The sequence below is a fragment of the Pungitius pungitius genome, chromosome 8, assembly GCF_949316345.1.
Source record: "Pungitius pungitius chromosome 8, fPunPun2.1, whole genome shotgun sequence".
Lineage (NCBI taxonomy): Eukaryota > Metazoa > Chordata > Actinopteri > Perciformes > Gasterosteidae > Pungitius > Pungitius pungitius.
Window position 1 is genome coordinate 18,134,347 of NC_084907.1, and position 27,743 is coordinate 18,162,089.

A 27,743-nucleotide genomic window follows, 5' to 3' on the forward strand; every position below is an offset into this window, starting at 1 on the left:
CGTCAGAATACTCAGCAGGTGTGGAAAATTGAAAAATATTGCCACCGTTGTTTCTGTTTTATTGCAGTGCAATGACACACATGTTCAGCTTTGTATCTCTTAGCACTTATTGCACCACCAAAATGAACCACATGCTCTCTTTACATTTTTGCATCACCTAACAATAGGCTCTTTATAATGTGTTCTTATGTTTGTGGAATTCACTCCAACTTTCCTTAGAGTTAAAAAGTCAGTATTTTTGATTGTTTTGTTTTCAAGTTCCCTTCCAAAGTATTCATGTCTGGAAACATTTTTTATTTTCCATATTAAAAAAAAGTTTGTTTAATTATGTTTAAGTGAAAACACCCCCAAAAACATGTGGTTCTGGTCTAAGATCGGGATCACTAGCTTGCATAATCACTCTGCAATGTTGACTACTTGGGTTTGTACTGGAAATTAAAGATGACGTATTCCTTCCTGCTCATTATTTAGAAATGAAAGTCCTAAACAATTGCAAGAGTCTAGCTCTTTGAAAGTATTACGTAACGTTCCCAAAGGATCACATTTGGATGTCACAGTCTCACTCAGTTGTTGTTGTGTAGGATTAACAGTAAGTATTTCTGTGGCTTTGCTGGCCTTAAAATTAACAGCAGAAATGTGGAGGACAATGGGGGAAAGAAGAAAGCACGTGTTTGGAGACGCAGCAACGTATTGTTGGGCGGTCTCTCGGTCAGATCTCGCGATATTTGGCTGGTAACGCCTCATAAAGGCACGTGACCCTCTGCAGAAGCACGTCGCAACCGCCTTTCTCTCGTGGTGTCGGAGCTGAGCGGACGGGTACTGCTGCGGAGATTCACTAATCATGGTAAGATAAGTTGTGTATGCTGTTTCAGTAATAACGCAGTTTGGTGTTCTAGGTAAACTGTGGACGGCTCCTGAAATATGCCGGTGCCCTTAGACTATATAAAAAGTTAACTTAATTCTGTTAAGCCTGTCTTGCTGTAGGCCTTTCAACGTGGCCGCGCTAGCCGCATGGGTGGCTAACATTAGCCGGAAACCATTCTTTTAAACTCCCCCTACGGGAATCTTTATTAGACGAAACCATACAAGTGCAACTGAGGATGCTTACTTTAAAATCTCACTACACCCTTTTTGGGAGGTATTGATTTTGCTAACATTAGATGGCCTTCATATTGCTAATAAGTGCTACGCACGAGCCCGAGACAACACGTGGCGGCATGCCGACAACGTGGTTGCTTGTGAAAGGTAATCTGATAACTACGTTGAACCAAGGCAAAACATTAACTAATAGTTCCCGTTCTATTTAATCCTTTTTAGACATTTTTGTAGCGTTAACTGAGGCCAATCGGATACTTGACGTTAAGTTGGTTTCATGAACCAATGACTTGCACTTTCGCAGTTGGCACGAGCACCCACAGCCACATTTTGTCGTCGTCCTAGCATTTTACCGTAACGTTGGCTACGCTTGTTTGGTGTGGCGCCTAATTCAAATTCTCACCCTCCTGCAGGTGCTGCTCCACGTGCTGTTCGAGCATGCGGCGGGCTACGCGCTGTTCGTCGTCAAAGAGGTGGAGGAGATCGGCATGCTGCTGCCTCAGGTGAGTCTTCCGGCCCCGTCTCTTTTTGCCTCTCTGATCCTTCAGCACGATGGTCCCGATGTAACCCGGTAAACCGTTTCAGGTGGAGGAGAGCGTGCTGAGCATCGGGAAGTTTAACAGCATGGTGAGCCTTGCGGCCTTCTTCCCCTTCAAGTCGGCCCAGGGGGCTCTGGAGAACATGAACGCCATTTCTGAAGGCAAGACGGGTTTTCTACTTGTGTTTTTTTTCTGGTTTTGAGGTTCCTCTGTTGTAATGATGTTCAAATATCTGTCAATCCACTGAGTTACTGTGATGACAACTTAAATGTAAACCTGAACAACTGAGGAATGTTTTTGGAAGTGCAACTGTTTGAAAATGCAGATAAATGGTCTTTTAAAAAATGTTCACTAAGAAACTACCCAATTTGTAGTCAAAATTAACTATGGCACAGTTTCCTGCATGGCCAAAGATGGACACATGGCTAAATACATTATACTTGGGGAAAGGGCCAGATTGAATACATAACTAGTGCAATGTATATTTATAGTTCATATTACTACTGACTACAAAATAAAAACATCTGCCCACAGGACACCCCCCTAAGATCAATGAATAATCTCTTTACTTGCAGGTGTTGTTCATGCGGACCTGAAGTTGTTCCTGGAGACCAATCTGCCCCTCGCCCGCAAGAAGAAAGTCGTGTTGGGGGTTTCGGATGCCAAAATTGGAGCAGCTTTGCAAGAAGAATTTACCATTTCAATCCAGACCGGAGGGGTGGTGGCTGAGATAGGCAGAGGTGAGGGCGCTGTCTGGCTTATTTATTTACTCTAAAAAATATTTTATAGTAGTTTTGGTGCAATTTCCCAGGAGAAGGACATGACTCTACAATTGTTGGAACTGTAATAGTTTAAAGGTGGCCTGTCATGATGTGACTTTTGACCCTGAGACCCATGAAGGTTCATACTGAAAATCTGAACGGCCTCTAGCCCATGCTGTTTGACTATGGTCCATTTAAATTTAATTTTAAATCTGTTGTGTTTTTGCTTCAGGTTTGCGTCTGCACTTCCACTCCCTAGTCAAGGGTCTGACTGGCCTGGCAGCCTCAAAGGCACAGCTGGGTTTGGGCCACAGCTACTCAAGAGCTAAAGTGAAGTTCAACGTCAACCGTGTCGACAACATGATCATACAATCCATTGCTCTGTTGGATCAGCTGGACAAAGACATCAACACTTTCTCCATGCGTGTGCGGTAGGTTTGACAATTTAGTTTCTAACAAATCTTACCAGATGGTGAGAAGGCATTGCCTTTATTCACATCTGTTGCTCTAGTCGTCAGACAAATGTGCCATGTATTTATGTTGTGATTACATTTGTGTCCTCAGTTGTAATGATGTTCAAATATCTGTCAATCCACTGAGTTTCTGTGCTGACAATTTAAATGTAACCCTGAACAACTGAGAGACATTAATAAGTAATACCAATCAATAAAGTGACTTATTCATTTGCACATTGGATAAATGTGTCAAAATCCTTGAACTAACGATGCCTGTCTTGTGTTGCAGCGAGTGGTATGGCTACCACTTCCCAGAGCTGATTAAGATCGTGTCGGACAACTTTATGTACTGCCGTATGGCTCAGCTGATCGGAAACAGGAAGGAGTTGTCAGAAGAGAGTTTGCCGAGTCTGGAGGAAGTTGTAATGGACGCACCCAAGGCTCAAGCAATTCTTGAGGCATCCCGGTCGTCTATGGGTCAGCAAATTATCATCTTTCAACAAACTATGGCAATGCATTTCTGTAACACAATGCCTTTGTGCAGCACACCTGCTAATTGGCACATTTTTAAAAAGCTTCCTAGACTTGGAACACCACCATGCCCCTTTTTTGCCCACTCTGGACTAACATTTGTCCTTGGTGACCAACACAGGGGGGCAAAGTATCTCTCTCATAAACCTGTAGTGAAGGCACCAATCTTTACTGCGGATCCTGTCGGGAGAAACAACACATTTTTGATTACCAGTGTGAAATAGTCTGTACCCCATGCAAAGGGTGGGTTTGTATTAACGCCCTATGATCTTCTCGTCTCCAGGTATGGACATCTCTCCCATTGACCTGATCAACATAGAGAGATTCTCCACTCGCGTTGTGTCTCTGGCCAGCTATCGGCTGGAGCTGCAGGAGTACCTGCGTTCCAAGATGAGCCAAGTGGCTCCAAATCTAGCAGCCTTAATTGGAGAAGTGGCAAGTTATGGTTTTTATATATATTTCTCTTGGACCAATGATGTCTAACCAAATCTGTCAATCCCCTGAATCAATGTGTTGATATATCCGGTTCTGATGGTCCTCAAATAGTCCATTGAATGGTAATTGCTGCAATTATTTTCTTTGAAGTCAGTGGGAGTGACATTAAATTATTTATTTTCATAGGTCGGAGCCCGTCTCATCTCCCATGCTGGCAGTTTAACCAATCTGGCTAAGTACCCGGCCTCCACGGTCCAGATCCTGGGAGCGGAGAAAGCCCTGTTCAGGTACTGGGGCACCCCCTTCCTGCTGGGGAAAGAGGTGGCTGCAGTGATGGCAGGGCTGGGCAGGAGCAGAGCTGGGTGACCGAGGAAGACTTAATTTTAAAGTCTTTACGGCGTGATCCCACTTGCCTCATGCACCCCCACAGTCTGAGCGGCCACCCACAGCACTGAGGTAGAAACTCCGAACTAGTGGCGTTGCAGATGACTTTTCACTCTTAGATTCGTGCCCTTCGTTTAACAGACAGTCGTTCCTGTGTCTAAATTCGGCTATATTTTACAGAGCCCTAAAGACTAAAGGCAACACCCCCAAGTATGGTCTTATCTTCCACTCAACCTTCATCGGCCGCGCTGCTGCCAAGAACAAAGGACGCATCTCCAGATACCTGGCCAACAAGTGCACGATCGCCTCGCGCATTGACTGTTTCTCTGGTGAGTCACAAGAGATGGTGGGATATTGCCCTCGTTCCTGTACAGAGTGGCAGATATTTGCAATGATGCTCATATTTTTCGTCAACAGTATTCGGCCCTCGGGTTGGTGGTGACAAGCTTATTCCTGAGCAAAGCCACATATCAATTTAAACAACGGCAAGACAGGGAAGGCTGTTATTTACATTTTTCGTTCTCTTGCAGATGTGCCTACAAGTGTGTACGGTGACAAGCTGCGTGGGCAGGTGGAGGAGCGCCTGTCTTTCTACGAAACTGGCGACGTGCCGCGGAAGAATGTGGACGTCATGAAAGAGGCTGTCAAAGAGGTGAGCTCCCTGGAAAGGAAGTAGATGGATGTACTGCCTTAAGTGTCTTTAGGTGTACACGTCAACGCTGTGAATGATGATACTCTTTTCCTGACTTAATTGTGGGGGGTACAAACTGATTTAATGAGGCTGATGCAGCGTTTGTAACCATGAGGGGAAAATTAGGTTTCTCATGGTTCCTTTTCTAACCTCTCTCCCTCATCTTAGGCTTCCGATGTCGCAACAGAGATCAAGCGGAAATTGGAGAAGAAGGAAAAGAAACGCAAGAAGCGTGCAAAGAAACTGCAGGATCAGAACGGTGGTGCTGACAGTGATGAGGAGGTAAGAATCATTTGTAGTCTGTCGACGCATGTTTGATTTGAGACTGGACCCACCCCTCATGGTCCTGTCTCAGTGTACCACATGCTATATCATCCTGAGTCCGAACCATTGGCTGGTCCTAGACAATGGACTTGATCACTGAAGTGAGTCAGACAATCCAGTCACTTGAGTGTTAACTTTACAGATCACACAAGTATGACCTAAATAATGTTTACCTTTTCTTAGGAGAATGGCTTAGAAGAAACCCCGGGAAAGAAGAAAAAGAAACAGAAAACTGAAGTGGATGTCCCAGCCGAGGAATCTGCTGCCACAGGTAATGGAACAGAGGAGGCGGATACTCCAGCAAAGAAGAAAAAGAAACGGAAGAGTGAGGCGGTGGATTCAGAGCCAGCAGAAGAGATCCCAGAAACGCCTGTGTCTGACAAGAAAAAGAAAAAGAAGAAATAAGGGCTACAGAGAAAAGACTGAATCTTATATTGGTGTACAGTTATTTTTTTATCCTTAGTTTGCTGGTACGTAAGCAGTTGTTTTTGCAACCTCAAAGAATTGCTTTTCTGTGCCTTAAGTCAGTGACATCTACCTGTATTTTTGTAAATATCTTGTCCATTAAACTTTGTCACATAAATCATATTGTTTTGATTGTCTCAAAAGCCATTTTATCCTGATCTGTTATTGACAGTCTTCCACTGAGTCATGAGCCTGACTTTCGTGTAGCTTATTTTTACTGATGGGAAAACTGCTTCAGTGGTGTCATGACTAGCACTGTCTGGGATCATTCAATGTGTAAGCAACAACCTACAGATTAATGACAGGCATCTAAATGTTTACTGACCTCTTGGGAGGGGATTGCACTCTAAACCACTGTTCCTCCTAAATAGTTTTCATAGTTCCAACATGTTCTGATCCATATATTGCTACTGGAGCCTGAACCCATAAATGTCAACCCTCCCGATTTTACATTACATGTTATTTAGCTGACGCTTTTATCCAAAGCGACTTGCACTGCATTATTGCCTAGGCAGCAATTAGGGGTTAGGTGTCTTGCTCAGGGGCACTTCGACATGGGGCAAGTATGCCTAAACCACTGTCACCATTTCATGAGTACTGTGTCCTGAACAAGGCAAATACTGGATACATGAAAGTTTATGGATCTTTCCAGAAAAAACATTTAAGTGATTCCAGATCAATAAACTTAAGAACTTTTAATTTGGACAACAAGGATTAAACCAATGTTAAAATGACATCAAAGGCCTGGCTGGTGAAACCAGCCAACTAGTAAGACAGGGAAATAGGGTCAAAGTAAATGTCAAGCTACCAACTCAAGTCACCCTCAATAAGGATTCACAGATGCAGGAGACAAAAGTTACCAAAACATATCTTCTAAAACAAAAAGGCCTTTGCCGTGACAATGATGTGTAGAATCTATGTACATCATTCTCAGTTCATGTATGCATACAAAAAAGAAATCCACATCACAAGATGCTTGTGTTCAAGTATATTCATCAACTTCATCTCCATGATTTAGCATTCTCATTTTTCCACATTTTTTTGAAATAAAATGTCCTTCAAAATAAAAAACAATGCAGAAAACCACATTTGATGTCCTACCAATACATATATACTGTATAAATACATACATAAATATATTTTACATACAACAGCCATAAATTTGAAAAGGGGATATACAGAATAAACGGGGGGAGGGGTGGTAGTGTGTGTGTTTTAGCTTGTGTTGTAAAATGGTTTGTCCCTCTATTTACTCAGTCAGATAGCGGTTGTGGTGCTATGTCGATGCAACCATCTCAGTTGGCCCAGTAGGGGGAGCTGCCATAGCCCGACTTGTTGACTTGGCTCTTCTGCTGCAGGTTGCTGGACTGGCTGCGCTGGCTCGGACCACCCTGGACACGCAAAGACATGCGCGTAAGCCACTGGGGGGTGACGGCAAAACCAAACAAAAACCGTGCCACAACAAAATGTCTGCGGCTGTTACCTGTCCATCCTGAGCTAGATGGTGGTGCAGCAGCTGCGAGTGCGGTTGCTGGTGAGGCAGGATGTGGAGGAATGGGGTCGGCGCATAGCCCCCAGGAGCCGCTCCGGGGTTCAGAGGCCCCGGACCCCCCAGTGCTGATGGCAGACTGAAGGGAGGAGGGGTCCCCGCATGGAAACCCTGCTTATCAAAAGACTGCACACAGAAGATACGGGACAGATTAAACTCAACATCTGGAAATGCAGCAACCCTGAACTCTACAGCGACACAATGGTGGCCGGCTGGTGGGGGTTGAAGCTCACCTGGGTCTTATTGTAAACACTTCCACTGATGTCTGGCACACCGGAGTTACTGGAAGTCACCGAGACACCTGGCAGAATAAAATTTACACATTAAAATTAGACCTTCCAAACGCTGTTGTTGTTGTTGTTTTTTCCTGCTTGCCTTTTCCGGGCCCAGAACCAGTGGATTTGGCTTGTGCCTGTGAGGAGGAGTTGTATCCTTTACTGTAGTCCACTCCTGCTGGCCCCGCGGTCAGCTCCTCATATCCTGCAAGGACACAGAGTTTAGCACTCAGACGACACACGATGATGACGAAAAGACTTTGGGAACGCTCGGTTCGGAGTCAGCTCACTGACCTGAGCTGAAGGCGTGCTGGCCGTAGCCACTGGGCTGCTGCTGTGTCTGCTGCTGGAAGGGGCTCCCCGAGGGGTTTCCCAGACCCAGGCCCATGCTGTGCTGCTTGGCTGAGGCCGGTCCCGGGCCCCCAGGGGGAACAAACATGGTGTGGCCGTACTGGAAGGCAGCAGCACTGGGTACGGCACCAGGCACCCCGGGGTAGTAAGGCAGGCCCGTGTAGCTGTAGCCTGGAGGCAGAAAGGCCTGCTGACTGCTGTGGTGCTGCGGCTGGCCCTGGGGCTGTGGCTGCGCCTGGGGGGGCTGCGGCTGGTTCTGGTTCTGGCCCTGGCTCTGGCCCTGAGCAGCCTGTGCAGCCTGCACGGCCGCCAGGCTCGTTGGGGGCGCCGGGGAAGTGGAGTCATTTCTGCCAAACTTTGTGACTTCCCCTGAGAAACAGTTGAGACGTTGTTTAAAAACAAACTCTGGATTTTAGGAATTTGGATGAGGCCAGCAAAAGTTAAAGGTGCTTTACCTGTGTAGGGGTTGTTGGCTAAGCTCCCGTCTCTGCCAGAGAGAGTCGCTGTGGGGCCAGGGAATGTGATTCCATAGTAATCCTGCAAAGAGGGCTAAAAGGGACAGGAGAAGATGAGGAGAAAGAGCCCCAACAGCCCACAACGACCAAACATATGCTGACGAGACTCACCATTGGCAGTCTGGACTGTAGCATATGGAGGTCTTCGTAACCGTAGATCTGCTGTTAAACACAAAGGGCAGGTGTCAATAGCTAGAAATGTAAAAGAAATTCCATCACCCTTCAATCATTCTAGACCCTGAGGGTCTACTTACTGGGTACGCTGGAAGCAGCCCCCCCGGGCCCATTATGTACTGGTTGGGCAGCAGAGGAGGCACCCCCTGGGATAAATTAGGGGGCGCTTTACCTGTCAAAACAATGACACAAAGCGTTATTTGGCAAATGAGTGGACTTGGCCCGTCGCACAGGGACCCCCCCCCGATGTCTGGAGTACACGTGCTCACCAGTGGCAGAGGAGAGCAGGGTGGTGGTCCTTGGTGCAGAGAGGTTGGACGTGGCGGTAGCTCCATTGGAGCCAAGTCCCAGCGCTGAGCTGGCGGCAATGGCAGCAGAGTGAAGCACACTAGCGCCGACGAGGCCTCCGACTGTGCCGCTCAAGCTGTTGCCCATGTTGGGCATGTTGGCCAGGTGGCTCATGCCGCTGCTACTGTGGCTGCTGTTGTGGGTCGAGTGGAGTGCCGCGTGCTGCGATGACGTGTAGGGGCCCGTGGAAGGAGCGTGGGAGCTGCTGTTGTCAACACTGGTGTACTGCGGACAGGGAGAAAGCGGGACATCGGTTCACCTCGTTCGAAAAAAAGTTCTGCATCTTTTAGATTTTGTTTTGCAAAGCGTGCATAACAGGGTACCGCGCCAAAGGTGCACTTTGGCTGTGGTTTCAGTGGCAATCAAAGTGGAAGCATGTACTGCAATACAGACTGGAGCCATGCAGCATCAGCTGTCTGGTTCCATATCATCACAGACGATGAATCATCACACTACAGGATTTATCAGACATGTACTTACAGCGAGGGAGCTGGAGCCCAGAGCTGACAACGAGGAATGATTGCTGACATGACTGCAGAGAGGAAAGGAATGCAAGAGACTTTTTAAAATCATCTAGAAACTCTCTGTGTGATGATGAATAGATTTGCGTTGTGCTCATGCATGCAGTCACATGAGTGGCAGCAGCAGTAACCTATTATGCTGCACCCTCTGGAGCAGTGACTCCCAAACTGCGGGGGCGTCGTGGAACTGCACGGGGGGCGCAATTTCACAACTAACCGACTCACACACACGCGTTTTTTTTTTTTAAAAGAAAGACGACTCCAGTGTCCCTTCAATGTTCCTTTATAATCAAAGGGGGGCTCGACAGAAAAGGTTTGGGAACTGCTGCCCTAGAGAATTTAGAACATGGAAAAAAAAACTAGAAAATGTAACTGATTTCTAAAGCTCCTTTTTAGCCTTGTGAAAAGGGAACACCTCCTTGTGGCGTATGAGGGGTTTTCTACCTGTTGAGAGAGTTGAGTTGGCTGGCTGAGGGCAGGTCCTGGGTCAGGTTGGAGAGCGTGCTGGAGCTGTGTGCAGGCAGGGATTGTAAGTGGGAAGAGGGTGCCGAGGCGCCGTTGCTGCTGATGTTCAACGGCGAATCCGGCTTCGGGGTAGAGGATGCTGATGAAGCTGAGAGCAGCAGGAGAGAAGCGGGCGTCATTTGTAATGGACCCAAAGTCGCATTGCTGAAGAGGGACGGCTCTTGGTAGACATTTACAGCAGAAAGTCAGCAGCGAACACGTATGACATGTATCAGTAGTAGGGAACTTACTGTCTAGAGCAGCAGAGGTCCTTACACCATTCAGACCATTCTGGTGGTATAAAAACGCAGCTCAGTGTCAGCGTATACCGACAACAGATCACAAGACCACGAGCAAATCTATGTAGCAAACATACACAGTACGAACAAAACGTCTTTGAATCAAGTACAGACTTGATCAAATATACCAAAGCAGCCTTTCAGTCAGTTTCTCAACATGGGGCTGACCGCCGTGGTCATTTGTGAGGACTGCTCTATTTATGAAAGATTCAGATATGCGAGGAATGTTTTAACTTGGATGACTTCTCATCTCTAACACCCACAAAGCTGGATTAACATGGCCGCTTCTCTACTCACCATGACTGGCCCTGTGGCCTCTTTACTCTGGGAAAAGGCCAGTCGTGTGTGAGGGGGCATGGTCCCATCGTAACTTCCCCCCACTGTGTTGTAGTGAGAGGAGGAGGGTACAGAAGGAGAGGTGGTGGAGGCTGTAGAAGAACATGAGGGGGTGTTTGAGGTACTGGCGGCTCCTAATGAGGAGGAAGCGAGGCTGGCCCTCGGCACCGAGGAGTGATACACTGGCTCTGGTGACGAGAGAGGCAGAGGCAGGGCCACAGAGAGAGGGCTGCCCAGGGACTCACTGCAAGACAGCGGGGAGAGAACTCCGTTAACAGACCCCTTCATTCAGGCTCTCTGATCTACGATGCGTTGGAGAATATTTAACGGATAGAACTAGTCGGTGGGCAGCGACAGTACCTGAGGGGTTTGGAATACAGGCTGGTTTGGCTCTGTGTCCCTGGTCCCGGTGCAGGGGCCGTTGTGGACTCCCTGGATGCTGCCATTGCACACTTGTCAACAACCCCAAACTCTGGCAACGCGGACTCCGAGCCGAAGTCCAGAGCTCCGAACTGGAGGTTCAACCCAGGGACGTCAGCAGAGCCCGGCATCTCTACCGCTGTGGAGGGGATCTGCCGGAATGCAGGGAACAGTCAGGTTTCATATCAGTACTTAATTGTGGTCATTTACAAAAGATTTGCTCGAATGTGTGGCTGTCGCCTTGACAACCAAGATGCAAAGCCTCAAACCCACACAAGACAGGCGCATCCTTCAGAGACAAACCCTGAATTGAAAGCAATAGTGACCACTTCTGAGTCAGATTGTTATGGGATAATTCTCCTCATCAACATCAATCCCCTACCTTCGACGAGGGAGGCATCCTTCGTTTCAGGCCTTTGAGCTGTGCCCGTTGCTGCTGTTGTGTACTGCCACCCTGAGGGTCCAGCCCTGCGCCAGGGGCAGGAGGTTTAGCACCGGCAGAAGCCATCCCCGGACCGCCCTGTGCCGGCAAGCTGACATGGTGGGCGGCGGGCGAGGCTGAACCTGGGGGCGCTTGTTGCTGCGATGGAGGACTGGGTTGACGTGCCAGTGGCAGGGATGGGCCGCTGTGCCTCTGAACCAGCTGGCTCAGCACCAGAGAAGGCTCCGGCTGCAGGCCAAACTCACCTGTCGGGCACGGGAATCGCAGAGAGAATGAATGCCTTTGTTAATAAGGGTGAAAAAAAAGAAAAAAAAGAAACCCGAACCTCACTTAAACACTTACGGCTGAACTGCGAGGACAGCGTGGTGGTGTTGGATTCCGAAACCTTTATGTCCCAGCTAGATGAGGAGGGTGGAGGTACAGGGGCTCCCAGGCCTGGCAGTCGGCAAATGGAAGTGTTGCTTCCTTGAGAGCTGGCAGGAGGCGCGGCCTGGGAAGAAGGCAGCGGACCCAGGCCAGGGCCCTTCAGCTGTTCCAGTATCTGGGCTCCAGCGCTGGGCTGAGGCCTTTTGGCCTGCCCCAGGTCCCCAAAACCAGCTCCCAGAACTGACGACTGGCAGAGACACGAGGAGAAAGAGTCATCGCCGGGTTCCGTTAGCGAGTTTATTTACATGATGGATGGAAGGAATGGAAATAGACATTTTAAAAAAAGGGTATCAAAAGCAACTTTTTTTTACCAGAGCAGCATGAGCATAGCTAGTGCTACTGGTGGCGTTGCGACTGGGGGGAAGCTGCTGTTGCGGTGGCTGGTGGTGGTGGGAGTTCGTGAAGATCAGACTCTGAGTGGAAGAGGAGGAAGGTGGCTCTCTTCCTCCGACTACAGGCTTCTGCAGCAGCGAGGCGAGGTCCAGACTGACACAGGAACAGTTAGTCAGTGGTCATCAAACATCAAACCAGTTCGCCAATGTAGTTTGTTAGAAATAAGTACAAGTAAATCTTATGTATGATGTCATAATTGAGCCAGTTACTCACCTCTGCCCAGGCGTGATGTGGTTCTCAGCGGCAGGTGCACACGAGGAGGTGAACACTTTGGTCTCCGAGAGCTGCAGGAGCAAACACACGAGACACAGGTATTTATAACGTACACAGAAACTGCGTGACTGACAGACTCCACTTTTAAATGTGTCCACTCACACTAACGTCCTCGCTCCAGTCCTCAGACGCCCAGTCTTCCAAGGGGCCCCTCCAGGGAACTAGGATGGAGGATAAAGTAAGTCAACGTGATGCATGGTACCTTTAGCTCATTCACATGTGCATTAAAGCTACGCTGTACTGTCTGCCTTGACACATTAGATGCATTTGTTTAACATAAATCTGCGGTTACAATTGAAGAGAAATGGCTCTGCACAGCTTACCTGTCCCTTCTGTGATGTGGTTGGCCGCCGTGTCCCACACCTCAGTCTGTGTGCTCCCTGACCCAGCCTCCGAGGTATAGTCCGCTGGATTGAAGAGGCTGCGGGAGAGCCAAGGAGGAATATTCAGTTACACGAAAACAAACTGAAGGGACAGGCAGCGGTTGACAGACTTAGTTCATTATTGTCCTAATAAACTGAGTTATACTGTTTATTATCCATACTAATGATTGGAAACAGCTTCCATTATAGGAGGGATGCGTTATTCATTCATAGTGTATGGGTTTCTGGTGCTTTGCAGAAGTTATTATTTTATTGATATGATACCGCATCTCAAATGGGATTGGGGACTTAAGACCCCCAAGAGAACAAAGACATGGGTAATGAAACTCAAGAAAAATGCACTTCAGAATCCAAAGAGAACACAAATTTTCTGGCCAAAAAAAACGAGAACAAACACACACTTTGGTACCAAATCATTTATACCTAAAGGAATGTGAAACCCCCTGAGAGTGTGCATGTGCACCATACCCCATGCCCTGGGCTGAGAACCGGCTCCCTGGTGGTCCTCTGCCTCTGCCTCGACCTCCAGAACCTGTGTGACATTCACACTAAAAAGGTCAACGACATCCATTCCAGGTTCGGGCGGGCTGAAGGGTTTTTATTTTATTGTGCACATGCTCACCTCGGCTCCCACCTCTGGCCCTGCGACCTCGATCTGAACCTCTGTCTACTGGCGTCACCTCCACTCCGTTCTCCTCTGGACGCGCTGGACGTGTGCAAACACACATTAGAAACGGTGTTGTGTAATCGAAAACATCCCGGAACTGAGGCGCGGCAGAAGAGACGGCAGACTCTTACCCGGCCTACTGCGACTGGCGCCCCTGCCCTTGCGGTTGGCCGCTGCACGGCCCTTGCTGGCCTCCCGCTCTCCTTTCTTCTCCCTGTTTTCCTTGTTCTCCTTGCTGTCCGATGGACCCTCCTTCACCAGGGGCTTCTTCTTTCCTACAGTCTCCCATGAGGTCTAAACGCAGAGGAAGAAAATAAAATACTGAGTAGATCAAAATTAGGCCACACAATACATGGCTCATGTGTACCTTATTGTACTAAATTTAAAACAAGGCATCAACATAGACAATATGCTTCAGTAAATATAAGGTAGGCAGTTTTAGATAAAAGAAAATCAAAAATCTGTGCCAAAGGGCAGTAAATGGGCCACTATTTCCATGGACTCCACCTACTCTTACAGCAAGAGATAAAACTCTGCAACCATTCCCTGTGTTTATTACAGTTAAAAGTGTGTGAGGAGTATAGTAGAACCAAATGTAATGAGAATGTTGCATTATTTACAATCACAGCAAATTTCCACATAAAAAAGGAGAGAAAAAAATGACATTTAGTCTTTGTTGGCATTTCCAAGACAGCAAAACCACCAGGAAGCTGCCTGACTGGCTTTCCTACAGCCTCTGCTCGCCATCTGTGCCAGCTGGCATTCTTCACAAATGTTGCGACACTCACTTGGACTAGCAACATACGGGCAGAACACCACGTGAGTGCGAGTGCCAGACATTTAGTGGTTGCTTTGACCTTCCTCTCAGCAGAGGGTGGGGAGGATTTCATGCTGAAAGTCCCTGATGTTAGAAAGCAAACAGCGCAACTGTCATTGAGCAAGGTAAAACTCTTAATGCTTTTTCATCAGCATGAACAGAACAATCTAGTGTTTTTGATAACATTTGTTTATCTTCTGAGCATGTCACAAAACTTAAAATTGAGTAATGGTGTGCTGAGCGCTTTGTTTTGGGACTTAACTAAGCAAAAGGAGCAGAGAGGCATAAACTATGTTTTTAATCTATTTTATTTATTTAATTTGTCCTTCTATTGTCACTGTGTTGAACATGAACCAGCAGTGTTCTTCAGCTCTCTTTAGTGCCTGACAGAACAGATAAAATTCTGTTTAAATCAATACAGCTGTTAACAGGTTTGTCCAATGGCTTGGAAAAGGCTCAACAAGCTTTTGATGCAAAACTACAAGACGCCATGGCCGTAATCCAGGCAACTGTTAATTAGGCTGCGCTTTTGCAAGTTTGGGCTGAACTACTTGTGTCTTCTGACACCTCAAGATGAATTTTAATCTTTCACTCATGACAAATTGTCAACATTCTTAATCTGAATAACTGTCATCCACATACAAAGAAAAGGGCTCTGGTCTGAGATCTGGTGTGTCCTTGGTGGACTCAAGTAAGCCTGCCAACAGTCTGTGACGAAAAGATAATCTGCTGTGAGCAGCACAGCAACTACAATCTTTGCAAAGTCCTTAATGACAGTGCGCATGCACAATGCCAGGATCATGAAACCAGCTGACATAATGTGTATTGAGCCATTGTTACGGTTATTCACCTGTGCTTTTCTTACAGTGACATATCTAAGAGGTTTTATTGGATTTGCTGCAGATTTGAGAATTCATGAATTTTTGGGGGTTTTTTACCCATAAAATTGTGTGCTCGTACATATTCCCTAATAAAAGTCCCAAATTTAGGTAAAACAGTTAAACAGAGCTGTTGAACATTCTGCCTTCCGTTATAATAATACAGTAGGCCAGCAAGGGATATGATTAAATAAGACATGATGCCATTTACCATATCCGAGGGGCTCTCTAGCAGAAAGTTGATGGCTCTGCTAACATCCTCGTTGCAGTCGTGGAGTGCTACCATGCACTCATCCTGGTTCTTCCCGGTCACTTCCATCAGCTGGAGAGCAGCAGCACACACACACACACACACACGTCATATTAGCATTGTCTAGTAGTCAACAAAGCTGTGCCAATGACAAAACACTGTGGTTTTTTTTAAGAACATAGTCGTACAAGTCACAGGAAGACAAAGTGTCACTCATGGCATCAAATGTGCGTTTTTAATTTGTTAAAACAAAGTACTGGAGTCATGGAAGATTGACAGCTTGCACTGACTTACCTGGTTAACTTTGTCCTCAAAGTCGGCATCATTCTTGTCATAGATCACCTGGGCAAGCCGGATTTGCTCGGCAGTAGCCTGCATCATGAAGGACAATGGGTAAAATGTGGGCCACAGGAGCAAAAAAAAGAGATGAAAGTATGCCACTTTAATGGAAAGAAAGTTCCATCCAGAAAAAAACAGCTCAGACAATAAATATCTTTACAAATAAGGATTTTCATTTTTAATTGACTCGGTATACATTTAACTATATGGATAAAAAGCTAGTGCCTTCTAATTGTCACTATTAAAACCAAAAGCACTATTTGGTAACAATAAATCAAAATAAAATCCTTGTTATTATTGACCAGGGAAGTCTCCTTGACAAATGTGCGCACTGTGGTTTTGTTTTCAAAGATGTGCACACTGGGGTGCTGTCCCTGCTTTGCGTGTGATCTTTCTTTCATTAAAATGATTCATGGGGTTGCAGTGGCTTACCTGAATCTGTTTCTGGTGTTGTGATGTTTGAGTGGCAGGAGGCAGCGCTTTTTCCCGAGGGCCCCGGGCCTTGTCGCCGCCCAGCGAGCTCATCATATACAGTATATACAAAACTCTGTATGTACAAAATAGAAAAATCTGCAAAGGGAATAAGAAACATGGAAGGATGAGTGAGATCGACCAACAGCTCTGAAACCCACAGATCATATCAAGAACACAAGTTCGAGCAATGATACTTTCCCTTGTTTGAGTGTGTGTTTAAATATATAGTAGTTTATATATAAATAAATAAATATAAACAATAGTTTAATACAAGAAAGGTGTGTGTTGTGAGCATAGCTAAGGCCGTATTGCACAATCATGCCCCAATGAAGGCTGTATGACACATTTGACCAGGTGACACATTAGCTTTGCATAAAACCTAGGTCAAGGAGGGAAAGCGAATGTCCTCTTACGAACAACAACAACCTCAGAGTGTGAGCAGAACACCACACACCACATCCCCTCTTCATGCAACAAAATATATGCACACACAAACATGCTACAAACTGAACTACCACGGTAAAATACTAAATTCTTCTCTGTGTAAGATGACTGTGTAACACAACTTGGGGGATGGGATAGATTGCTTATAGCCATGCATTCATACGCGTTTACCTTTTCTCACAACCACACACAGGGCTTTATACACTTGGGACATAATGGAATAGGTGAGTGCTCAAAGCATTGCAGTAGAAAAAATACCCTGGAGGGAGATTTGTGTTTCAAGCTTTGAACAATGGTGTCCATTGAAATAATAACATAACAAATATGACCAGTGAATCATATGTCATAGAACAATAGCAATCCAGGTCATAGTGCCTGAGTGACGTTGAACAATGCACCGCAGCCATTGGCTGCTTGTCCGAACAAAGCTAACGCGAAAAGGACGATCTGGCTTTAAATGTAATTTCAGTAAAAATCATACATCTGTTTTGATAACCGATAACCCTAAAGTAGCTTCTGCAAAATATACTGAATTTAAAAACACAACCTGTCATTTAACGTACGGGTCTGGACGGTCTTAAACATAAACAATAACAAAACAGCCATTCAGTGACGTTAACCCCGCACATCTCAAATGTTCATCCCATTTCTTTGGACACGACCTTCCCGATATGACAATAAATCAACACAACGTTAACATGTTACTCGTATGTGTCGGAATTTTTTTCTACCTGGTTACAGCTACCTCACATTTAAGTTAGCAAACGTTATGTGTTTTTGACTGATAAAGCAAGCGCAGCGTTGTTTTGAAGCAATGCTAACGTTAGCCCGATGCTGTTAGGTAACTTATTTCCAGAAACTAACATATGGGACGATTCGGTTGACGCCGCAGCTCCATTTTGAAAAAAATAAATCACATTCTTGTAGTGTCATTTTAAACTTAACACGGAGCGACCTGCTGCTTTTGGTACTGGGGTCCCTTTGTCCTCGTTAGCATCGTCTCGGCGTTAGCTACTAACATGCTAATGCGAACACTATACCGTCGATACCGAACAAACGGTGCAGCGGGGATGAAGCTAGCTAACACGGTGCTACCAAAAACGGGTTCAAGTTGACAGCAAACGACCGTGTAACTGGCTCCCTCGTTCCTCGTAAGGACTCATAATTCTGCTCAGTTATTTAACGACGCTGGTCGCTTCAGGCAGCGGGTCCACGGCGTGTAAACGTCAACCTAGCGAGCCAACAATGTAGCTGAATCTAATCTACAGAAAAGGCCTCTCAACGGAGCCCAATCCCATCCCGACATTGCTCGCCGGGAAACAACAGAAAAATTGCGAAAGACATCCCTCACAAGCCCGCGTAAGCGAGACAGCGAAGCCGGCCACAAACTATTTCAGCGCGACCGCGCGTAACTATATGGTTTAGACACATTGACATACACGAATTGAACTTGAAGAAACAGAAGTAAAATAGTGTTTTTATTACCTGCTAACACGCTTCACTCAGCCAGCAGCAGACAAGGTGGTCACGTGACGTACGCTGCCGTGGCGGTGGATGCTCCCCTCTGGGTCACGGACTTCCTCACACTCACTAAGCACGAGAGACGTTTGTGCTTGTATATCTAAAATATGCCATATATATTTATACACACACACAACCTGTGTGTGAGTGTGTGTGTGTGTGTGTGTGTGTTTATTGGAGATGCTCCCGCATAGTTCGATTAGAATATTACCAACATCTACATTTGCAGTGCAGCATTTTAATTCGAGGTATTATTTAAACCTAAGCAATGTCAATCATGAAAAAAGAAACGTCACATCAATATACATTAATTTTTTTATTGTTTACTCTTTTTTTAGAGATTTAATAGCTTGTTTTTTCAGATGTTTATATCTTACAATATCCTCAGATTAAGTCATTTGTAAAAACATTCACGAGGTATGTATAAAAAAACAGGGCATCACCAAGACAGATCAATCCACACACTTCCTCAGACATACACATAACATGTATGCAATTGTCCCAATGTATCTGACACATAGATTTATATATAAAATACATTAACTGTGTTTGTTATTTATTCAATTTGTTGTCGTAATTGGGGCTTCTCTTTTCAATATGTCATTATCATGAAAACTAGATAAAGGTTCCATATAGAAAAGGAAAACTATGATCGCCTGTGGCAGTCTTTCACAGAAAGACCAGAGGAAGGCAAGAACATAACTCAAGCCTACCCTGCCTCAACCAAACAAGGAAACTAAGCAAAATCACTTAATCCTTGGTACAAAAAAAAAAAAGAATGAAGTTTTACAACTGCGAAAAAACAAAGAAAGCATCAGCCTGTAGCATTTAATGCAAGGCTGGAGTAAAAACTCGTTTGTCCTTGCATCCTTTTTGCTGGATGGTTGAGAAAAATCAAAGTGAGCAAAGTCCTCTCTAATTCCTTTGGAAGAGTCCCAAATATGATCAATAATCACATTTGTTTTTGTTACTGAAATTAAAAATCTTGGATTACATTTTCTAGTAACACAAGAATGGTTACAGATCAGGATTTGAACACCACTAATGGTCAAATCGGCTTAAAGTATTCAGGTCAAAGAGAACAGATCATGGAGCAAAGGGCAAAGAGAAAATATATCCTTCAAAAGAAGCTGCTATAAACAACCCTGACCAATGGGATTTATGTGACAGAGAAAGGGGAAAATAAATAAAAAAATAGAATATCAGCAGGTCTGCCTGTCAAATTACACAAAACACACAAAAAATAAAATAAGCATTTTGTTGAGATTAATTCATAGCCGAACAACACTGCATTTGCAATCTTACGGTTTGTCCTTTGCATCATCTTGGTTAGAACAAATATGAACACAAAGTTCCATTTTGGTTGGGTTCTACAGGGAGAAGAGAGAAGTTCTTTGTGATTGTTGTGGGACAGGACGCGCTGCTCCAACCAGTAAATATTCTCTAATGTCCACCTGCCCTCCAGGTCAGTCCTTCGAAAGGAATCATCTCTTCAGTAATTCTTCTTCCTCTCTCCCTTTTTTTTTATTGCCGTTCATTTCAGTGAGAGAACTAAAAGGAACCGAAAAGTTCCACAGGTATTTTACAAAGAAACTGTCTTTTATCACAGAAGAAGCCGCGATAAACACAATCAGAACATACAAAAAACGAGCCGGCAAAATACCACAGCCTAATCCCCCGGCATTGGATTTTTTTTAACTTCTGAAAACATTCATCTTGATGTTCCTCAAAACTCTTCAGAGTAACTTAGTGGCAGACTTTGAAAATGTACTGGTTAAGGTGGAAGGAGCAAAGGAATAATCGGGGGGGGGGGGGGGGGGGGGGAAGGGGTAGAGGAATGGTGGACACAAACATACGCGACAATATTCAAAGCAATGTGATTCTGTGGGGGGCCAGATCATGCTCCTGAGTCCACATGTGAGCAAAACAGAGTGACCATTCAACGAGCAAGAGGAATACCAAGGACAGTGTTGTCAACGGACTTGAGGAGAGACGGGGACGGAGGGACCGGTCGGGATCATGTCTGGACGAGGACACAGTGATAGGAGGAGACTGAAGGCTAGCTCCACAGTCCTGCGTAGTTGCCGTGCAGGCCGGAACAGAGCGGTCCGCCTGCTACAAACAGCTTGGTGCCAGAATCGTCGTAGCAGTGAGTGTACACCGCGTTGGGGAAGGAATGAATGTCTGAGAAGTAGCTCCTCCACGTCTCGTCGTGATTCTGAGAGTTGGGGAGCAGGAGAGGGAAGGTGGGGGCGCATGAGGAGAGGAGGAAGGACAAAGTAGTGAAAACTAATCAGTGCCAAAAATGATACAACATTTGTGTTAGATCAACTCCAGGGAAGCACTTCATCTTAAGAAATAAATAAAGATAGAGAGAAAGATTTAGAGATTTATGGCAGACAGATAAAAAATAAATAAAAGCGTACCAGCCAGCCTTTCCCGGTAGAGAGTTTGAGGATGCTGTCTCCTGAGAACTTCCGGTACCCTCCGCCTGAATTCAAAGTGTTCTCTAGAAACCTCTGAGCCCGAATGTCGTAGAAGAGAAGGGAACCTTGCCCGGTGCCCACTGTCACAATGTGCTCGTAGAAACTCACTGAACGGATCCCTGCACGGACACAGATGTCTTGAATGCATAACGAGTCAAATGTAAACATCAGTATTTAAACATGGTCATGATGTAGTTTAGGGAGGTTGCTTACCCCCCCCCATCCCCAAAATGTACAGATTACTCACCACTTCCTCGCTCTCTTGAATTGACAGACTTGATGCTGTGTGTAGGCTGCCGTGGATCCAGAAAGGAAACGTGGGCCTGGGAACCCACAGCGTACACCGACCAGTCCTGTCCATACGCCAGACACACGTTCTCTTTGCAGTGAGGCAGCTTGGTGGACAGAATCTGAAGGGGAAACCCCACAGGATGGTTATTGGGAACTAAGAAAAGGAGATGCAAGTCTTGTTTGGACACATGATTGTGCATATCCATGACCACAAGCCTCCAATAAATAAGAAGGGTGTAAGGAAACAGACAAATATTGACTATTTTGGTTCGGATCTCGCATAACAACTTACAGCGAGCTGTATTCACCCCGTTCTCTATGCAGGGATAATGCATTGCATGATTATTACTCGCACTACAGCAATGGGATTTACCTTGCACAGGTTGTGCTCAGCTTTCCACAGATGGAAATAGCCATCCAAAGACACAGCACCCAGTTCCTGGAAAGGGACAACAATGTAAATAACTGATGATGACGTAGATGGCAGGAACCATGCGCTCTGACGATCTAGTTGATGTTTTTATATCGAAGCTTTGAATACTTTGTCAGCTTGACCACTAGTGCGATCAGTTTGAATGATTGGATTTCTCTGGGGACTCACTTTCATCCCAACAAAATGTGTCATAACATTCACTCTTAGTAGTAAGAGTCTAGTAGTAGTAGTAGTAGTAGTAGTAGTAGTAGTACAATTAGCTTCTCTGATGTCCATGTGAATGCTAAGTATTCACCTAGGATCTGGATTCTGCCTGTATAAGAGTGTGCTACATCAGTATGACTCTATTTGTGTCCTTTGCATAACAAGTTTGCTTAACCTTGTGTAGATAAACAACATGTTGCTCCACAAGCAATGAATAGAACTGTGCTTATTCACATTTTTCAGGTTGAGGTAGAAGAAGGATATTTAAGAACTTAGTTCAACCTAGAATTATTTTGTTGACCGCACAATCATAAGGTTTCCCAGGAAGATGAGCCTTACTTTATGGTTGTTGTTGAAGGCTAGGGCACGGACTTTACAGTTGTATGGGTTAGTGTACTCCTTCGGGATATCCTTTAGAGCACGGTGGGATATGTGGGCGTACGACGGTACCGCCTCGTCACTCTGACTTCGCTCCGCCTGGCTCATTACCTCCTCGGTCACCTCCCATAGGCCCATGGAGCCGTCTCTGGACCCTAAGAAATTAAAAGCATGTATTGATTACCGTAAATTCCGCCCTATAAGCCGCTACTTTTTTCCCACGCTTTGAACCCTACGGCTTATACAACGGTGCGGCTAATGTATCATTTTTTACGGGCTAATGCACGAGAGCGAGACAGACCGGTGGAAGTTACGGGCAAATAATCTGGTTGCCACAGAGAAGGAAACAGAGCAGCTGCATGTAAACTCGCCATTAATGAATCAATGGTGAGACGTTGGCGGCGGCAATGTGAAGAACTCCGGCAGACGACTCCGCGTCAGCAGTCGTTTTTCTGGCACGTGGACACCTGCGGCGGCTTATAGGCCAGTGCGGCTTATATATGTTCACATCTTTTTTTTCTTTCTAAATTTAGGCGGTGCCGCTTATATTCAGGTGCGCTCTATAGTCCGGAATTTACGGTACTGCCTAGAGTATCTATATTTTTCATTGAAAAATAGCCATAGCCACAGGACAATGACATGCAGAATTAACTCAAATTAAACTCCTATACCCAACTCACCAGACACTGCCATGTTGTCACTGATCCATGCAATAGAGAAGATCCAGTCATTGTGACCTTCCTGAAAAACAAATGGAAGCTATGTAAAAGCAAAACAAGCTTGTGTGCTTCCACTTGAATCGCTAAAGAGAAATTGCTAAACAGTGGCTGGGAAATACTAACAAATGATGCATTATGGTTATAAAATCGCACTAGTTCACCTCTCTCAGGTTGAGAGTATGCAATCAAGGAATAGATCACTAGCGTTTTCTTGTTATCAAGAGTGGATATTCTTTGGCACTTGCGCAAAGGTCAGATCAGAAAAACATTTAGGGTTCATCATAACAATCCTGTAGTTTCAGCAGCTGTGATTTTTTACTTGTGGACCAACTAATTGGTTAACCAATTGTTAAAAAAAGAAAAATTACCCGCAATGGTAACTTACATGCTAACAATCATCTAACAGCCCAATGCATTTCAAAGCCAAACAAACCATACTTTCAAGACTCATGCCAACATTTTGGCAAGGGGACAGACAGTGCAATATATTTTTGCAAGAACCCCAACAGAACAAATGACAGCGGGCAAATGGAGAAATTGCAAGCCGCGACTGGACGTCAGATAACCCGAACAGACCCAAACCACTTACATCTCCCACACAAACAGGATCCAATGTGGGCAGCTGGTAGATGGCCAGGCTGTTAGGGTTGTCTCCTCCGGTGGCTAGCAGGGTTCCAGAGGGGTTGAGTTCGATAGCGTGGATCCCACAGCCCTGCTGGTCTAGCCGGGCACGATTGCCCGCTGTGGGTTGGTAATGCCGCCCCGTCACCACCGCACCAGCTACCCCCGAGCCCGTACCACGACACTCCCGGTCCTTCATCATGGGAATGCGTGTTATTTGTCCTGTTAGGACATCAGCTACAAAGAGCTGCAGGGAAGAAGAAAAAAAAAAGAAAAAAAGACAGTCAGTCGGAATATCAGATACAAAAAGGTTATAACCGAGCCAGTGATCTGATCAAAACGTCTGGGCTGACAAAATTCACAAAGTAGAAACATATAGGAAACAAAAATCATGGAAATTAGTGTAAATGCATAATAAAAGGTTTAACAATTAAAGCTCATCACTTGGGGAAATGTATTTTCACAGATTGTCGAGCTGAGGCTGCAGCCATGACCCAGGCCAGCCCCCCATCTTCTACCACCTGTTGCTAGTGACTGCATATTGAGTCGTCTAATATACCGTTCATAATATGGGCAGCAGCTGTGTTATGTTAGTGTTCTAAGCTGCTAGTCCCACTATCACTTCAGCCAACACATGGTGACAATGATTGCTTTTTTACTATGGGGTGACAGATGACCAAAGCTCTCAACTCCAAATATACTCTTGCCTGTAGGTATGTTCTCAAATTCATATTGGATTTTGGCATTGGAATAATGTTGTCAATATTACAACATTTCAGCTGTTGCTACTTTTAATGAATTTTTCAGTTGAGTTCGTGAATTATTAATAAAGTCTTTACTTCTAAATAAATGAAGGAATAAGGAACCTAAACAATCAGCAGCTTAATATTAATGGCATTTGTTAAGTGTTCAAAATACGTTTTATGTAAAACTATTATAGATAAATATACCCGTATCGTCATGGTGGTATTGTATCGAATTCTTGGTATCGTAACTATTGGGTGTCGGGATATTTATTTAAAATTCATAATTGTGGCAACCTTAGTTCAGAGATGGTATTCTGCATTCCTTGGTCGTAACTAGTGCCTATTTGAGTTACTGTGGCCTTTCAATCATCTTGAAATCAGTCTCATTATTCTCTTTTGACCTCTCACATCAACAAGGCATTTTCAGCCACACAACCCTGTAAACCCTAGAGATGCTTGTGTGTGGAAATCACAGTAGATCAGCAGTTTCTGACATACTCACACCAGCCCATCTGGCCCCAACAACCATGCCACGTTCAGTCCATTAAATCCCCTTTCTTTCACATTCTGATGCTCCGTTTGAACTACAGCAAGTTGTCTTGACCATATCCACCTGCCTAAATACATTGTGTTGCGGCCATGTGATTGGCTGATTAGCAATTTGTGTTAACAAGCAAAGTGAAAAGGTGTGCCTGATAAAGGGTCCAGTGAGTGAGTGTCAATTATATAATCAAATGTATTTTGTGGGGTAAGTAACAAAATCTCACCGTGTTACACTTGGTACCGCACACCACCTGCCTGTGGTTGAGCCACTGAGAGGCAAACACCTTGTTGAGTCGCCCCAGGGAGAACTCCCTCTCCTTGAGGATCCCGGGGAGTCTGCCGGCTGCAAAGCCCCGGAGGCTTCGCTGGAGCCTTAACTCGTGCTGCTGTTGGGGTCTGAACTCCCGGCCCCGCAGGGCACATACCACCGAGCGCCGGCCGCACCACCACTGCTGGGCATGACGCGATGAACAAGAAACGCGGCTACGCTTGTTTGGCGCTTGACACCAGCCCAGCTGAGGAAAGAGGAGAAGAAATGTTAATGGAAATTATTAATGAGACACAAGGATAAACAGCGTTGTCAAGTAATAGGATTTAATTATTTTTCCATCTGTCATAATCTCTATTTCAATAACACAAACTGGTCCACAGAATTATTTACACATGGTCAGGATGGGTAAGTAAATTACAGGTCTACTGTACCCAAAAGCTCTGAATTGGATCTAGCTCAGGTTGGCCAATATTATTGGCTGTTTATGATGCTCGTTCAGACTTGGGAAGGAACACAAAATAATCTCTCATACACAAACAGACGCATGCTCCTAAATCTCTCGGTACCTCACCTCACCATTGTCTCACCATTTATTTGAACTTTGCAGCAGTGAGTGGCTTTTTGATAAGTCTTTTATGGGCATATCAAAATCTAACTCTGCCTGTAAAAGTGAAAGCTCTCATACTCACAATATACAACTGTAGGTTCACGGCAGAGCAATAAAAATCATATTTTACTTTATGGTGTTGATTTATCATTTGGCTTTGGCTTTATAAATATATTTAAGTATACAGAAAAAGCTGCTGTACTATTATTGAGAAAACAAAATGTGCAATTTGTGACAGTATTATCAAAATATAATCTTGAGCTCCCTAACACAGAAACAGGCAGAAATAAGACTTCAGATGAATTGTGAATAGTTAAAATCATTTTAAAGCTGCTTAAAGTACTTAAACGCATTTTGTCCACCATCCTTTCTGCCCATCACTGGTTAGCTGTGAATTTTAGAATGCATTTTAAGATTTGAATGGTCATTATTTTAAGCCTTTAATGACCAGGCTCCTTCCTATATCTGTGATTTGCTGATTCCTTTTAGCTTGACCACACCAACAGTGCCAGATTCACAAGGCCTTTGGAGTCTAGGCCCCTAATCTTTGGAACTCCCTTCCTGGTAATACAAGGAAGGCAAATTTAATATCCTATATATATAATCTTTGTTTTATTCATGGATTTTTATTTTATTATAGCCGTGATTACTTCCTTTGATGGTTAATTTGAAGCACTAATTTTGTTTCGGAAATGCACCACATACTTTTCCAAATCTTTGATTATAAATTGTCTAACACTGCCCAGTCAATAGAAACTGTAAAAACACTAATAGCATTTTAAAATCAGTTGTGCTATCTGCTGTCAGTTTATTACTTTGTTTTTCTTGGTCTTTGACAGTTGTGTCTGGTGTGAAAATTAATCTGTTTTAATAATATTCATGTACGATGGTGGCCCAACATGCCTGGCACATCTTGACATTGATAATACACGATGTAAAAATTAAAAAATGTAATGTAAAAAATAGTTAGGCAAATGTTATGGTGTCAGACTCTTGGCTCGGGACTGATTGAATAAAGAAGATGTTCTTGCTGATGACTAATGTTATCCGTCAATTCAGCGGAGGTCCATTCCATCATCTTTGAAATGCCGATTTACGGTTGGTCTGTTTGCAAGTTAACGTTAGCTCTGCTAGCTTGCTTGGTTGGTTACGGTTCATGCTAACGTTAGCTCAACAGCTAACCACGGCTAACGTTATGCCTTATTATTGGATACTGCAACACAAATTCAGTTTTCACTGATGATTGTCGCTCTTTGGAATACTGACCAGAGGTTGACAATCGATGAACCCATGCGGGCAAGAGACTGTCAACTGTATCTACCAACGAACATGTTATTTACACGTTACTACAATTAAATAATAATATGATGAGGTAACGTTAGCTAGCCCGTTGGCTAACGTTGACCCAGCTGTCGTATTTTAATGGACTCCCTTTGGACAACGCCATGCTAGCATTAACGTGTAACGTTGCTGACATTCAAACATAAACACATCGTTAAGAGGGCCTATGTTGTGGTTGTTTTGGGAATGGTATTTCCATTTAGTCTAATAAATTATCATGGTTAATTGGATAAAATGTTATAACCGGCGTGCTATGGCTTTGATCAGCTAAACTCGGTTAGCAAAATGCTAGTTAGCATGCTAATATAACTGATTAGCTAACGATAGCTAATACGGATCCGAGGCGAGTTTCCGCCTACCTGTTGTTGGTCCTTGGGCTCTCCTGCCTTCCTTTTCCTGCTAACTGTTTTTCTCGCCATAATCTGATACACACAGCTCCCTCACCCACATGGAGGGTAAAAGTGACGTTGGACACTGGATCATATAATGGCGATATGCTATTTCGCTCCTTGGCCCTCGCTGGCAGCGTCCCGCGACGAGCAAGGGCGATCACATACGGGAGAGGTTGGTTAGTCGCAGATTAGGATTGCCGCTGAGCTGCTACCATTAGTTTGCCTATTATTCTCCTACGTGGTGGTTCTCTTGTCGTTCTCCTTTCTCGTTTGCTACAACGTCGCTAGCTACTACCAGAGGGTACACACTCTCATGTTCCCCCTGCAAAGTCGCGTCACCAACGGCGAAAGCATCGAGCATCGCGCAGCCGCACAAAATAAATATCAACAAAAACAAGGTCGTACGTGAACGCGATCCTCATGCGTGCTCGT

General features: G+C 44.9%; 3 protein-coding genes and 2 non-coding genes across 6 annotated transcripts; 3 read left to right on the plus strand and 2 right to left on the minus strand.

Annotated features, from left to right (window-relative positions):
- Positions 1–745: 745 nt before the first annotated feature.
- nop56 (NOP56 ribonucleoprotein homolog) lies at positions 746–5,798 on the plus strand. Its single transcript, XM_037491307.2, has 12 exons — positions 746–844; positions 1,509–1,598; positions 1,681–1,795; positions 2,210–2,374; positions 2,628–2,826; positions 3,140–3,327; positions 3,665–3,816; positions 4,003–4,103; positions 4,381–4,529; positions 4,731–4,852; positions 5,060–5,173; positions 5,399–5,798. The coding sequence occupies exons 1-12, from the start codon at positions 842–844 to the stop codon at positions 5,618–5,620; spliced, it is 1,620 nt and encodes a 539-aa protein (XP_037347204.1). The 5' UTR covers positions 746–841; the 3' UTR covers positions 5,621–5,798.
- On the plus strand, positions 3,449–3,579 carry LOC119194332 (small nucleolar RNA SNORA26). The gene has a single exon (XR_005114148.1). It is a non-coding gene; the product is annotated as a small nucleolar RNA SNORA26 (small nucleolar RNA).
- LOC119194331 (small nucleolar RNA SNORD57) lies at positions 4,921–4,988 on the plus strand. Its single transcript, XR_005114147.1, has one exon. It is a non-coding gene; the product is annotated as a small nucleolar RNA SNORD57 (small nucleolar RNA).
- A 562-nt stretch (positions 5,799–6,360) lies between the features above and the next one.
- ubap2a (ubiquitin associated protein 2a) lies at positions 6,361–18,356 on the minus strand. 2 transcript variants are annotated; one of them, XM_037491003.2, is made up of 27 exons: positions 18,244–18,356; positions 16,273–16,410; positions 15,796–15,873; positions 15,463–15,573; positions 13,688–13,850; positions 13,512–13,595; positions 13,358–13,421; positions 12,830–12,927; positions 12,609–12,667; positions 12,447–12,517; positions 12,152–12,326; positions 11,757–12,027; positions 11,355–11,659; positions 10,913–11,124; positions 10,514–10,796; positions 10,169–10,208; positions 9,858–10,026; positions 9,373–9,424; positions 8,814–9,117; positions 8,625–8,716; positions 8,482–8,532; positions 8,311–8,404; positions 7,799–8,224; positions 7,605–7,709; positions 7,463–7,530; positions 7,164–7,355; positions 6,361–7,071 (listed from the first exon to the last, which is right to left on the minus strand). In XM_037491003.2, exons 2-27 carry the CDS (start codon positions 16,366–16,368, stop codon positions 6,976–6,978), a joined length of 3,759 nt encoding a protein of 1,252 aa, XP_037346900.2. In that variant the 5' UTR covers positions 16,369–16,410; positions 18,244–18,356; the 3' UTR covers positions 6,361–6,975. The 2 variants fall into 2 exon arrangements, with proteins under 2 accessions (XP_037346900.2, XP_037346899.2); XM_037491002.2 differs by having other exon boundaries at positions 13,313–13,421.
- A 224-nt stretch (positions 18,357–18,580) lies between these two features.
- Positions 18,581–27,743, minus strand: dcaf12 (DDB1 and CUL4 associated factor 12). Its single transcript, XM_037491086.2, has 9 exons — positions 27,279–27,743; positions 24,925–25,215; positions 23,380–23,658; positions 22,752–22,812; positions 22,033–22,226; positions 21,430–21,495; positions 21,013–21,175; positions 20,706–20,884; positions 18,581–20,497 (listed from the first exon to the last, which is right to left on the minus strand). The coding sequence occupies exons 1-9, from the start codon at positions 27,336–27,338 to the stop codon at positions 20,339–20,341; spliced, it is 1,452 nt and encodes a 483-aa protein (XP_037346983.2). The 5' UTR covers positions 27,339–27,743; the 3' UTR covers positions 18,581–20,338.

What these genes read in the sequence shown, in the direction of transcription:
- nop56 (XM_037491307.2), top strand. An exon ending in TCGGCATGCTGCTGCCTCAG is followed by an intron (nt 1,599 to 1,680) that starts GTGAGTCTTCCG and finishes AAACCGTTTCAG; the next exon opens with GTGGAGGAGAGCGTGCTGAG. An exon ending in CAGCCTTAATTGGAGAAGTG is followed by an intron (nt 3,817 to 4,002) that starts GCAAGTTATGGT and finishes TTATTTTCATAG; the next exon opens with GTCGGAGCCCGTCTCATCTC.
- ubap2a (XM_037491002.2), bottom strand. Translation starts at nt 16,368, where the DNA reads ATGATGAGCTCGCTGGGCGGCGACAAGGCCCGGGGCCCTCGGGAAAAA. An exon ending in GACCTCTGCTGCTCTAGACA is followed by an intron (nt 10,027 to 10,168) that starts GTAAGTTCCCTA and finishes TGCTGCTCTCAG; the next exon opens with CTTCATCAGCATCCTCTACC. An exon ending in CCAGCACGCCTTCAGCTCAG is followed by an intron (nt 7,710 to 7,798) that starts GTCAGTGAGCTG and finishes GTGTCCTTGCAG; the next exon opens with GATATGAGGAGCTGACCGCG.
- dcaf12 (XM_037491086.2), bottom strand. Translation starts at nt 27,338, where the DNA reads ATGGCGAGAAAAACAGTTAGCAGGAAAAGGAAGGCAGGAGAGCCCAAG. An exon ending in AGCCCAAGGACCAACAACAG is followed by an intron (nt 25,216 to 27,278) that starts GTAGGCGGAAAC and finishes CTCTTTCCTCAG; the next exon opens with CTGGGCTGGTGTCAAGCGCC. An exon ending in TGACAACATGGCAGTGTCTG is followed by an intron (nt 22,227 to 22,751) that starts GTGAGTTGGGTA and finishes TTAATTTCTTAG; the next exon opens with GGTCCAGAGACGGCTCCATG.